This window comes from Austrofundulus limnaeus, unplaced genomic scaffold, assembly GCF_001266775.1.
Source record: "Austrofundulus limnaeus strain Quisiro unplaced genomic scaffold, Austrofundulus_limnaeus-1.0 Scaffold13, whole genome shotgun sequence".
NCBI classification, from domain to species: Eukaryota; Metazoa; Chordata; class Actinopteri; order Cyprinodontiformes; family Rivulidae; genus Austrofundulus; species Austrofundulus limnaeus.
Window position 1 is genome coordinate 4649492 of NW_013952415.1, and position 14426 is coordinate 4663917.

The window sequence follows — 14426 nt, forward strand, 5'->3', positions numbered from 1 at the left end:
TACATATTGTGTACACTCTTGCCAAGTGCTGCCATGTCATTTGGAACTGATTTAGACTTTTTTTGTTTGTTTCGTATGGGTTGAGGACTGCGGTATATGGATCTGACTTGTTAGAGCGCATCAAGTGGATTGTTGCTAAAATCAATCAAAACCTCAGATTCCTACGTGTTTGTGTTCATGGTGCACTTCTACCACGTGATGATGTTTGGAGATATATAAGTTAAGTATAAGCATATTTAATGGGTACTTTACGTTGTTCACATTACTGCAGCAACACCACTGTGCAGAACAGGAACAACGAGCCATAACAACCACCTTTACATCATGTCACAATTACTGCCAGAACCAACAACAAAAAGACAAGATAAAGGAGTCCAGATTAACACAAAACCCTGTTGCTTTTAAAGGCGACAAATCGTGTTAAATCCACTTTTAATGTTTTGATGTCTTTTAATTCACTTGTAAATTTAAAAAAATCTGCACCGCTATATAGACATAAACACCTTTTTCAAACTAGAATGAACCACTRTTGAAGCTGGAGGGGACAGAGTGTAAAGCCCCTCATTTGAATTTAAAGAGACAGCTTCAAAATGAGTCGATCTGAGACACAGCTCAGAAAAGGGGTGAAAGAGGGGCTTGTGGAGTTACAATAAGACYAATTCAGACTTGTTCCATTTTATTTAGAATGATGCTGAACTGAATGATTTAAATGTAAAAAGAAAGATTTAAAAGTACAATGTATTATTTTTTGTTAATTTTAAAACAATCTGCATCATTACATGTTTTATTCATAGGTTACTTGGTTTCACAGGTTGTTTTTAAGAATATGTTAATTCCTCAGTTTGGAAAAATGCAATGCAATACCAAAAATAAGGATGGAGTTGTGCCACTGTGAGAAACTGTTTTTTTTTTTTTTTGTCATTACTTAAATAACTTTTTTGTTGTTGTTGTTGTTATTGCACATCTGTTTTTCTGCACTGAAACACTGTGCTGTAAATATTATACACAAGAACATTATTGTTGAAAACGACTCAGTTCGACTCAGCTGCACACCCCCTTGGAGTTGTGAGTCCGACGTGCCCGTTTCTAAAACTGCACATTATTTTCTGTTATTGCCTTGTACCATACMTTATTATTTTATTTTATTATTGCTATTGCAGTTCTTAATCTTATTTCTTATATATTGTTTTTAACACAACATTTTTTTATGAAAACCTATATATCTGCTGCTGCTGTTGCACCTGAGTTTCCCCTCTGCAGGACAATAAAGACTGTTCTAATTCTATTCTGTTCTATTATTGGTTTCACTCATGGTGATATACATATTACTTGTATACACAAACATCTTGAGATAACCTTAATCTGTTTTTTACAGCAATGATGTCTATTTATTCACTAAGCTAACTTAAGAACAGCCCAAATGTTGAGAAAAATAAAACGATGAAATTACTGCTGGAAAAGTTCTGCAGCATTTCATTTAAAATCATCCCAATTACAGCTCTTTTTGTTCTCCATATACCCCAGTACTGGACACTTTATTGAGAACAATTCACTTTGTTCTACTTCTCCACACTCACACAAAGAAAGCAGTTAGCCATTTGACAAGTGGCCGTTTCATAATTTCACAACAGGACTCCTGAGAAAATCACTGTTTCTCAGCTTGATCTGATTCTCTGGTCTCTTGTCTCTGACATATACTGTATGTGTGGTTATGAATCAGACATATTACCTTTTGATAAAGATGTTGAAAGATTTATTGAAAATAAATTAGTGGTACAGCCTAATCCCTGGAGACTGCTCCTCCTTTTCTGTAACTCTTATGAACGGGCCTTTCGGTGACGATTCTACCWGGACAAATGTCCTTTTCTCAGCATAAAGCACAACTTGTAGTTCTATTAAATTCACTCCTCAGCCCCTGTCATGCTGCATTAGCTGTGTGAAGGGCAGAGCGACAAGACTGGCTGTCTGAAATTGGTTATCCGGAGTTACTGCAGCGTGCCATTATTACTCTGCATCGTGGGARACAAGTTCACTCTTCTGCATGAAACTCTGGCTGGGTATTATCAGTTTAGTCACACCCAGACTGGGTGATAAAAGTTAAATGTAAGGKGAGACCAGCCCTGAATGTCCCCAGAATTACTGTAGCAAGCCTTGCTAACATTTTTATTTTTAACTGTATGTTTGTAAGAAGAACAAAGGCTCATTCTTTCACAAGATAGCCTTTCAAACAAGGTGCTGGTAATAAAATTAAGTATATCATAAAAAGTTGATTTATTTCAGTAATTCCATTCTAAAAGTTAATTATTTTCATTCATTACACACAGACTGATATATTTAAAATGTTTATTTTTTTTATTTTGATGATTATAACTTACAACCAATGAAAACCACTAATTCAGTATCTCAGAAAATTTGAATATTGTGACACCTGCTGCCACACTCTAATCAGTTAATTACCTCAAAACACCTGAAAAATGTCTTTAAATTGTCTCTCAGTCTAGTTCTGTTGGCTACACAATTATGGGGAAGACATGACTTGACAGTTGTCCAAAAAGACCACCATTGACACCTTGCACAAGGAGGGCAAGACACAACAGATTCCACTGTGTTTTCTGGAGGTCCAAGGTCAACGCAGCCATCTAGCAGGAAGTTTTACAGCACTTCCTGCTTCCTGCTGCTGACCAACTTTCTGGAGATGCAGATTTAATTTTCCAACAAGARTTGGCACCTGCAGATAATGCCAAAGCAACCAGTACCTGGTTTGTGGACCATGGTGTCCCTGTTCTTAATCGGGCAGTAAACTAACCTGATTTTAATCCCATAGAAAATCTATGGGGTATTGTGAAGAGGAAAATGCAATACCCCAGACCCAATCACTGAGAAGAGCTGAGGCTACTATCAGAGCAACCTGGGCTCTCTTAACACCTGGGCAGAGCCACAAACTGATGGACTCCATGCCACGCCACATTGTTGCAGTAATCCAGACAAAAGGAACTCCAAACTAGACATCGTAAAAACTTACTATGTAAAAACAAGTGTGCATTGCCATGTAGCATGTCATTGCAGCATGGCTTTGCCTGCAGCTTGAACCATGACCAAGTTGAAATGTGTTTTTTAATCAAGTACCAGCTTGTGCCTGCGAAGTCAGCAGTTGTTTGTAATGAGGGTAATTGTGTGAGAATATGACAATTAGAAAATTTGTAGTTTTAATGAAATATTTTTTTTATGGTTGGGATCCAACCCTGATCTCCCACATGAAAGCCCATAGTGTTCACCATGAGACTATAGGAGCTGTTGAAGTAGGTACTCCCAGTGTTAGGTTTGTATGTGTGCTGAAAGAGGCCATATTGCCAATGCAATTGTTGACACTAAACTGCAATATATTACAACAATAAAGGAATATTAGGACAATATTATAGTGAAATATCAAAATACAATCATGTTTGTATTGTAAACACTGAACTACTGAGTTTAAATAGTATTAAACTATGGTGAAGTACTGAGTAGATACAGCATGGGGCAGTATTGGACCAATACAAGGCTCCATTGACTCCCATTATTTGATTTTAAACATTAATATTTCAAAAACTATAGGTTGTACAGGCACCAAAAGGCATAGCAATCGTTTGGCACAGGAGCTTTAATGATTTAAATTACAATGGCAGCTCTAGGACAAAGTATGCAGGAGGAGAAGCATGACAAGATGGAGATGACTTGGATGGGAAACGAATCACAATATAATATATACTGATAAGCATTGAGTGCTGTACATGCTCATATTGTCCATGTTATACTTTTCAGTTGACCAAAATTTCTAAAAATCTTATTTTTTTCGTATAGTTTTAAATAATATTTTAATTTTCTAAGATACTGAATTTGGGGTTTTCATTGTCCATTATAATCATCAAAATTAAAATAATAGCATTTGAAATATATCAGTCTATGTGTAATGAATGAATGAATATAGTAAACAAGTTTCACTTTTCGAATGGAATTGCTGAAATAAATCAACTTTTTCATGATATTCTAATTTTACGACGAGCACCTGTGGGTGTCTGTTTATTTGTATGTGCCACAGAATATTCAAGAATGTAGGCTGCTTGGTTTAAGTAATTCTATGTACCCAAAATGTTTTTATTGTGTTTTTCCAACTCATCTTTACATAGAATACCACCAATCTGAACTTTATTTGTTATTTTTGTGTCTTTCTAGGAATCATTTAGGTGCAGTCACTAAATGTTCAAATACTTTTTCTTCCTTTAAGACTTAAAGAATGGCATCATATTCAGAAATCAAAACAAATCAGAAACACAAATTGCCCAAAGCAAAAACAACATTTTTTTGTTTGACAGATTCACAAATTTACTGCTCTGGTTCATTAAAAATGTTAAATTATGTTTTACAAAATCAGTTTTATCATATTGATGATTTATATAAAAGAAACTGGTTTTATAGATGGTACCAAAATTCATTTGCTGTTTTATTTTAATCTTTTTTGTCAGATATTGTCAGAGCTGTCACTTGCCTCCTTCCGCACATCATAAAAACAACTCGCGCAGCGACATCAAATCCAAGACAAAGCCTTAGATTTTCAATTCATTGTCATGTCGTGTTATCCGGCTAGAGAGCAAGACTGACAAAACTTGGCATGTAAGGACGACCTGTCGCACTACAGACCAGGATATTACACCTCGCATGTCAAACTTGTCTAAAGCAACATAGAATATTACTCCTTTGTTTTGTTTTTGTTTTGTTTTTTTGTTTGTTGTTTTCCTTAAAGGCTAAATTAATGTTTTTAAGATGAGCTGTGCACCTATCAGAAAACATGTTCATATGTTGTGTTTTCAGTTTAGATAGAAACATCTGATTAATCTTAAATACAATTTTCAGCATTTTAAACCCAAAACACACTGATAATAAATGTGTTCAGTTCAGGAAGGACACTTTTCAGATCTGACACAAAATCTTTAAAAAGAAATCATCGCTAAATGTTTTCATTTATTTATTTGTTTATTTATTTATTTTGTTTTATTTATAATTTACTTTACTTTAACTTCATAATGAGCTGGTTTAATTAGGACATGTGTGTAGTTCAAAATGTTCTTTGAGATTTTTACTAATGAAAAGTGCGTTACAAATTAAATTCATTAACAATATTATTATGTGCTTGTCAAAATAAAAGCCAAATGTTTTAGTGCAATTTATGTTGCATTCATTTGATTATATAATCCAAAATTATTTGTTTTTGTAATGCTATTTTAATTTTTTTAAATTATTTTTTAATTAGCTGTTCAAAAAAAGTACTAAGCACGATCCTTACATTTTGATTATCCCCACACAATAATCAAAATGTAGGCCCATTTCATGACTATTTTATTTTAAGCATCCTAATAATAAAACACTGTTTTAAGAGAGTATGTGTATAGTTGTGGAGTTTTTATTCCTGTGCAGAGAAACCTGAAAAATCTAGTTAGCCCTTTTCTGAATTAATGAGCGCCTGTAGCTCTGTGCATTACATAAGCTCATCCAGAGAATATCCGTTTTGTCAGTCTCCAAAGAGCTGCATTTATTCATTCCACATAAGGGATGTTTCACTTCCTTAGCGCTCATCTTGCTTTCTTCTTCCTCCTGCATCTCATTCGTGCTTCATATCCCTCTTGTGCCAGCTTCCTGTTGCACTCTATTCCCTGTTTCCACCTCCTAAAATTATTTTTCATGCTTTATATTCTCACCCAACATGTGACTAGTGGCAAACCAACAAAGAAAAATCATGATGTGAAGGAACAGATGAAACAAAAGCAACAAGTTGCACATTGACATAAAATAATAACAATGAATAAACATATTTTCTGTCACACTGCCTCTGGCACTGAACAACATGCCCAAGCTACTCCAATCAGAGTGTGTTGTTTTGGTCATGTGACAGCAGTGTCCTGTGTTCTGTGACAAGCACAGTGAGTAAGAAAGAGGGAGAAAAATGGAGGAAACCTGAGCTATGAAACAGTAAGTGGACAAAACATAAAGAAAGACAAGACACCCTTTTGAAGCAAAGTAAGAAATTTCAAGAGGCAACATTGATGAAAAAATAGGCTTAGCTGTGAAGGGAGGAGCAGGAGAGAGATAAAGCTAAGAGGGTTTGACAAAGACATGAAGCAAGAAAAACAGGAGCGGGCAGAATAAGAAGGGGAGATGGCTCAGACATCGTTTGTGTCGAAACAGGAGCGACTGGTCAACTCGTGGGGCTTTTAATGACTCTCAGGAAAACTTTAATGTGACAAAATACAGGTACAAAATACGCACCTAATGCTTTGTAATTATTTAATGAGAACAAACTAACAGGTCAACATGCTCACTAAGTGCAACTAAATGACAGAAATATGAAAAAAACAGACGACATGGTGGTAGACTCAACCATCCCATGGCAATTTGTAAAAATTCAACCAAGATGATTGTAGGTTATCTCCATTATTCAAGAGCGTGTGTGTGTGTGTGTGTGTGTGCGTGCGCATGTAAGAGAAAATAAAACACTGAAAGGAGAGGAGCAGAATGCAAAGGGTCCTGAGACATCTCTCTGATTAAGAACTTTCAGCTGACAAAGTAATTAAATATGGAGACGCTTCAGAGCTCTTACACACTTTCCCATACACACACGCAAGGTTTAGTACAGCTATCTTTATGYGGACTTTGCACTGACTTGCATTAATTCCTACAGCCTAACCATGACAGCTTACCCTAAACCTAATCTCACAGGTGCATACCTGACCCTAGACTGAACCTAAACTCAATGCACCTTAGTCCTAAACCTAACCTTTAATCCATGAATGGCATTTCGCTCCATTGGGACAAGGCCAAAAATACCAGTTGATCCCCACAAGTAGGGAATACCCGACCGCACACACACTCGTATTCAGCTCTTATTCACATCAACCCTTTATGCTCTGGTTAACTTGGTATAATTTACCAAAAGAGGTCATTTGCTGATGGATAAATCATCATTCATACATTATTGTTCTGTTTTACTGTGGGGTCCCTTCATAAAACACTGCATTGTGCAGTACATATCAGCGTGTTGCCAATACTTTGTTTTTAACTTATATGTTAATCATAGCACCAAGCTGAATCAAAACCCAACTTTGCCAACTGCAAAATCACAAAAACTATGATGGAAATTAACTTAAATAAAAAGTGCAAAATTGGACAAGTTTCCAATCTGGGCATTTTTCGTGTCCAAAACCAAACCATTCGATAGTGGGAGAAACTGATTAAATTTTAAAAAGTGCATATTTAACTCTCCTGACAATTTTCAGACAGAAACGAAGACCTAATTTATAACTTGAGAAGAAACAGTGCACCAGTTATTGCAGCATAACTACCCCATAATTAGTAAAAAAAATAAAGTTATCTTCTTTCCAGAACATGTTGGTGTGAAATATTTGAGTAAGCATCTTCTTGTTAAAAAAAAAAAAAAACTTCACTGCAGAGAATTTCTTAAAAACATTTAGGTTAAACCAGGGCTGTTCAACTAAAGTGCTCCAGGGGGCACAGTTACTGCAGGTCAACAGCTCAGGGGCCGAAAATCCAGTAATTAAAATCATTATGTAAATAAACCAAGTATTACAAAGATTTGTTCCCTTTGAAATTGTTTATTTTGATGTGTTTAATCATGAATCCAGCCTTACATGTTGGAGCCAGATTTTGACCCAGAACCAGAGAAAATTTAAGACAAGGAAATTGGCAAGTCCAGACCTTATTTGGCATTTCCATCACAAATAATTTGACATATTTCTGAAAATATCGTAGAAAATAGAGAAAACTGAATAGGTTGAGAAATATGACCCAAGCAGAACATAAAGCTGTCGACCCAGCACCAGGAGAAATTAAATCCAAACTTTTTGACACTCCTAAAAACAACAAAATGCATTTAATGGCTAAAAAAGTGGATTTTGCATAATATGTCCTCTTTAACATACTTTAGTCAAATTAAAATATATTAAACATGCAAATATATTAAACCAAATACTGTATGTGTTAAAAAATAGCTGACAGTACCATTTTGGAAGATCTCTGTGGAATTTTGAATCAAATATGAACATTTCTGATCACACATAAGTAGGGTCCGTTGGTGGACAGTGTGTTTTCTGCAAAGCTGCAATAACATTATATATTTTAAATAGCAGCAGACACCACCTGTTTTTCTTTCAATAGTTTATGATTTATTTAAAACAGGGACAGTACACATTGATTACAAAGGGAAAGATGCACAGGTTATAGCTTTAGGTGCCAATTTCCACCTGTAGTCCCGGACTCAGCTTATAATATATTTTAAAATAAATAAAAACAAATAGCTGGATGCTATTCAGTCTATATATAACAAAATTAAACACACAGTGAACCCTAGTTAAATTTCTCATGACCAAATGGGGGTTTAGGATTATTACCACCAGGAATCCTCCCAAAAGCAAATAGACGTTCTTTTGGGCAATAATTTTACTACTTCACACATGCACACACACACATGCACACATACACACACACAGCCTCTCACCTCCACAAAGATGAAACACGGGATTATGGAGTAGCTGCGTAAGGTGTTGTTGGTCGCCATCTTGTCTCCTGTTGGAAGGCGTGTGCTCTCAGGATTCACAGCAGCTCACTCTACAATGGCATAAAAAAACATCAGTTGTCAGCATCTAAATATAAACAGTCACCCATAGAATTTATATGTAGAATATACTGTTTTTCAGACACCTTAATGGTGTTAGAAAATGATGAAAAGGAATCTTGGTATGGATAAAGCAACTACAACTACAAGATCTACTATAACTACAAATTATTATGACCCCCACATGCAAACTGCTGCTATGCAATATCTAGTTTATTTTATTTTTTATTTATTTTTTTCAAAGATACAGTATTTGGTCAATCACAACATGGAAACAGCTGCCGATCAATGTGAAAATTGGCAGGAATGTAAATGTGTATGACCTACACTGCACCAGCCAACAGTTTTACGATAGACCCCATATTTGTTCAGGAATTGCGGAATGTGTTCCGGAATTGCGCCGCTGAGGGTGGCAGCACGTTGGAGTAGCTCTGTTACTTTTATTGAGGTTTTCTTTTCTTTTCAGGCGTTCATTCCTGCCTTTCTGCGGAAAAAGTAACTTTTTTGGACGGCTGTTCATTTGTGTTTTGGGTGCTGTGCAGCTGGATTGGTTTTTGCCAATACTTTTTTTATACTTTGCTTTTTGTTATGATGCGTAACCATAGTAACAGGGTGGTTTACAACAGGGAGCAGCTGATTAATTTTGCAAAATCTGAAATAATACATCAACTGAAGCCGCAAATCCCAGAGGAATTGAAAAGGAGGCATCGTGGATGCAGAGCTGGAGCAAAGAGGCGAGAGAGAAGGAGGAAGTTCAAACCATCACTTCCATCAATCCTAATGGGCAACGTGAGATCATTAGCTAACAAACTGGATGAACTTCAAGCCCTGACAAGGACTCAGCAAGAGTATAGGGGATGCAGTATTATGTGTTTCACTGAGAAATGGCCGCAGGATCATGTCCCTGATGCCAACATCTCTCTGCCAGGCTTCCAGACTATACGAGCAGACAGAGATTTAAAGAGCAGCAGGAAAAAGAAAGGAGGTGGATTAGCAGTGCTTGTCAACAACATAAGGTGTCATCCAGGACATGTTACTGTGAAGTTTCGTCACTGCAGTCCAGACATTGAACTCTTGGCATTAAGTTTTCATCCATATTATTTACCAAGAGAGTTCACCACTGTTATTTTGGCAGCTGTTTACATTCCACCCTGAGCTGTTGCTGACAATGGCTGTGTCCAAAATGGCAGGCCAGGTCCTCCGAAGGCCGAATTCGTCGGCCGCATGTGTCACTGCACCGTGACGAAGGCTGTCCAAAACCAAAGACTCCTCCGATGCGGCCGACAAATACGTGCTTCCTTTTCCCCGATTTGAAGGACAGGTCTGATGGATCCTTCCCGGCCCAGCATATCCCATAATGCTTTGCGGCCCGACAGGAGATTTTTTTAAGCTAGTAATGGCGGACGAAGCGAGAGAAAAGAATATGTTTTAAATAAAAAATATGGCAATTTAAAAATGAAATTTTTTTAGTGGTTGTAATTCTAATACTTTTATCATTTGTTTAGACATGTTTTTAAATATTATTTTTGTCATTATAAAAAACGTGACATAAACATGCACCTACAGCGGGTCAATTAGTTCTTCAAATGCTACCTTTAAGTTAATTTTATAGTTTTGTGATATTAATAATGCTAATATATTGADATTTTTCTAGTTTTGATTTAAGTTTGCTTGTTTAGCGTCGTCACAGTTGCTAGGTGACATGACGTAAGGACAGGACGCTAGACCGTCCAAATTCACAGCCTCTTTTTTTCCGGTCTTCCCGGTCTACCAAGGACCCGGCCCACCTCGATCGGGTAGGCTGGGTCCTCCGGAGGACCCGGCCTGTCGTTTTGGACACAGCCAATGCATGTGATATCGTCAGTTCCATTGTTGCTAAGATAAAGACACAACACCCCAATGCATTTGTGGCAATGTCTGGTGATTTTAATCATGCCTCACTCTCTGCTACACTGCCAACATTTCAACAGTTTATCAGCTGCTCTACCAGAGAAAACGAGACATTGGATTTGTTTTACACAAATTTTAAGGATTCTTATATAGCCAATGCAAGACCTCCTCTGGGTAATTCAGATCACAACCTTGTTTATCTCTGCTCAGAATATAAACCACTTGTTCAGAGACAACCTGTAACTACAAGGACTGTGAGAAAGTGGTCATAGGAAGCTGAAGAAGCCCTACAGGGATGTTTTGAAGCTACAGATTGGATTGTTGTTTGCCAGCCACATGGAGATGACATAAATGCCATGARTGAGTGTGTGACTGACTATATAAACTWCTGTGTGGACAACACCATCCCCAGCAGAACAGTGAGATGCTTCCCTAATAACAAACTCTGGATCACCAGTGAGCTAAAGGAACTTTTAAACAAGAAAAAAAGAGCCTTTAGGAATCTAGACAGGGAGTTATTGAGGAGTATACAGAAGCAGCTCAAABTCAAGATCAGAGACAGCAAGGAGGTTTATAGAAGGAAGCTGGAGAGTAAACTGAAAAGGAACAATATCAGAGATGTGTGGTCAGGGATGAAGAAGATCACAGGTTTCAAGCAAAAGGAGAATCGGATGGATGGAAGTCTGGACAGAGCAAATGAGCTGAACACATTCTTCAACAGGTTCAGCTCAGGAACAAGCTCATCTTCCTCCTCTCCTGCCCCCAGCCAAAAAGACATCTCACCCTCCTTTGACCCACAGCTTTCCTGTCAAGCCTCAGATGTTTTATCTTCAACCTCAGTCATGGASTTCTCTTCTACATCCACAAGATTGTCTTCAACTAAATTAGGAGATGCTGCTGCTCCCTTTCCCACCCCCTCCCACTTTTCTGTATCTAGAAGTCAGGTGAAGAGGCAGCTAGAGAGACTGAACCAGAACAAGGCTGCAGGTCCAGATGGTGTTAGTCCCAGAGTCCTGAAGGCCTGTGCAGACCAGCTCTGCGGGATTCTGCAACACCTCTTCAAGCTTAGCTTGACCCAGGAGACGGTGCGAGTGTTGTGGAAGACATCCTGTCTGGTTCCAGTACCAAAGAATACTCACCCATCAGCACTCAATGACTATAGACCTGTTGCCCTGACATCCCACATCATGAAGGTCCTAGAGAGACTCCTGTTGACCCACCTGAGTAAGCAAACAAGCACACATCAGGACCCTCTGCAGTTTGCTTATCGTCGTGGAGTTGGAGTTTATGAAGCCATCATACACCTGCTTCAACAAACCCACTGTCATCTGGACAAAGCAGGCAGCACTGTGAGGATCATGTTCTTGATTTCTAKAGTGCTTTTAACTCAATTCAGCCTGAGTTGCTTTGTCTGAAACTCCAGAAGACTCCGGTGGAGGCCTCAACYATCYCDTGGATCAAAGACTACCTGACAAACAGACCACAGTTTGTGATACTGAATGACTGTGTGTCTAACCATGTGGTCAGCAGCACAGGAGCACCACAGGGAACTGTACTCTCACCATTCCTCTTCACACTGTACACTTCAGATTTCCAGCACAAGTCAGACTGCTGTCATCTACAGAAATACTCAGATGACTCTGCAGTTGTTGGGTGTATCAGAGATGGACAGGAAGCTGAATACAGAGAGCTGGTGGACCGCTTTGTGACATGGTGTGGGAACAATCATCTCATCTTGAATGTGAACAAAACAAAGGAGATGATTGTAGATTTCAGGAGAAATAGTGCTAGATCAAACCCTGTTTCCATCATGGGAAAWGTGGAGGTGGTTGAGGAATATAAATACCTCAGTGTTCATCTGGACAACAGACTGGACTGGAGACTCAACAGTGAAGCAGTCTACAAGAAAGGACAGAGCAGACTGTACTACTTAAGGAAGCTGAGATCCTTCAGTATCTGCAGCAAGATGCTACAGATCTTCTACAAGTCTGTTGTTGAGTGTGTCATCCCTTCTGCCATCATTTGTTGGGGTAGCAGCATCAGAGCCAGGGACCTAAAAAGGCTAAACAACCTGATAAAGAAGGCTGGTTCTGTTCTGGGGACGACTGTGGAATCTCTGGAGATGATGGTGCAAAGAAGGATTTTACATAAAATCAAGAACATTGAGGACAACCCTGACCATCCTCTTCATCAGACTGTCATAGAAAGACAAAGTGTCTTCAGTCGGAGGCTTCTTCAACTTCGCTGTAATACAGACCGCTACAGAAGATCTTTCCTGCCCACAGCCATCAGCATCTACAATAAGTTTTTAGTTAAATGAGTTACAACAACACCTAATTTCCCTCTGGGATCAATAAAGTATTTTTAAATTGAATTGAATTGAATATTTGAGGAGGGAGCTCCATTTGAAAAGGGGGTGTCTGGACATACAACAATGCTTATAACTTAAAAACTACTCAACATAAGAGCTTCAGATTTTCTTTATATCTCTGATGAAGAGTTATCCATCAGGCCCACCAATGAGCCCCCACCCCACCCCCCTGGACCCCCACCCAAAAACAATAAATCTGTTCTGGTGACTTCTAAATTCTGCTGCATTTGTGCTTTGCATACGTGCAAGGGTCATATATACTACCTTTATGCAGTATCTAGTTTAGTTTCAAATATTTGACATTTCATTGGATTTTTTTTTTACTCCAAACAAAAAATAATCATCTGCACTGAGAGGGACACATTTTTGTGTGTCTGAAAAATAAGTTGTTTTTCAAAATCACATTCTGAAGAAAATCTATTTATCAAAAACAGTGCATTGAGAAATGTGTTTGAGGCTTTCAGACGTTCAGTGTAGTGGAACACAGAAAGAACCCTGGAGTTATTTGGCTGAGCAAGAGGAAAGATTAAGATGTAAGTGAAATCATGAATAGTAACCATTAGCACACATCTGCATTGAATCAGTTTTTTTTTTTTTTTTTTTTTTTTGCTCTTAAAAAAAACATAAAATAAGCAGTATCACTCAGATATGATGTTAATATTATTTTTCTCAACCTTTTTTTTCTGAAGTTTTTGAAACCTTCTTGCAACATAGCAAGTCATGATGTAACAAATACCAGAATAAAAAAAGTCAGGTACAAAAACTATTTTTTAATTCAAGATGCCTTAATGGTTCCAGTTCTGTGGGTAGATTTTATCATGTAAAAGCTTGTGCTTGTGTAACTTTGTTTTAATGCATTTAAATATAAAAAAAAGAATCCCAGATTAACAACACAAGCTCAGTAGTGAAAAACATACAGAGAAGAGAACTTGCTTCATTTGCAGCTCATAACAGAGTCTGATCTGGCATATTTTGTCTTTTATCTAATATTATTTTACATCATTGGTAGTAAATTAATGTAATGTCTGTAGAAAGTTACAGTTACAAGGTTTCAAACATGTTGAAAAAATGCCATAAACGTCAGTAGTGATTTTTGATTTATGTGTTTTAATCAAAGCTCTGCCCCCCTGCAGGTATTAAATTATTATGAATGTCTTAGGCTGCTATAACTGCCTTTCATTCCCCATTAGGGAATAAAATTCATAATTTGAGTGTCTGTCTTGTGCGCAGTGCTGAATAATGATGAATAATGAAAGCTGTAAAAGTAGAATAAAGTACCCCATCAATCTAATTGGAACCTTTTTGCCACTAAATTTAAAAAATGCACACTTTAAAAACCAAAAATATGGCTAAACAATCATGAGTCCAACAGTTATTTTTATTCTAATGCACACAAGAAGTGTTTCATAGCAGCTGTTGCTGGTATGAAATAGAGGGAAACTGTAACACAGCCTTTGTGTGTGTGTGTGTGTGTGTGTGTGTGTGTGTGTGTGTGTGTGTGTG

The 14426-nt window shown here is 37.6% G+C and overlaps 1 protein-coding gene across 6 annotated transcripts in view; it reads right to left on the bottom strand.

Moving 5' to 3' along the window:
- plppr1 (phospholipid phosphatase related 1) overlaps window positions 1-14426 on the bottom strand; it is a 126148-nt gene that overhangs the window by 108893 nt on the left and 2829 nt on the right. For all 6 annotated transcript variants that reach the window (XM_014002535.1, XM_014002533.1, XM_014002532.1 and 3 more), the window contains one exon: window positions 8546-8655. In XM_014002535.1, the coding sequence (XP_013857989.1) occupies window positions 8546-8605 (60 nt within the window). In that variant the 5' untranslated portion in view covers window positions 8606-8655. The remainder of the gene's footprint in view (window positions 1-8545; window positions 8656-14426) is intronic.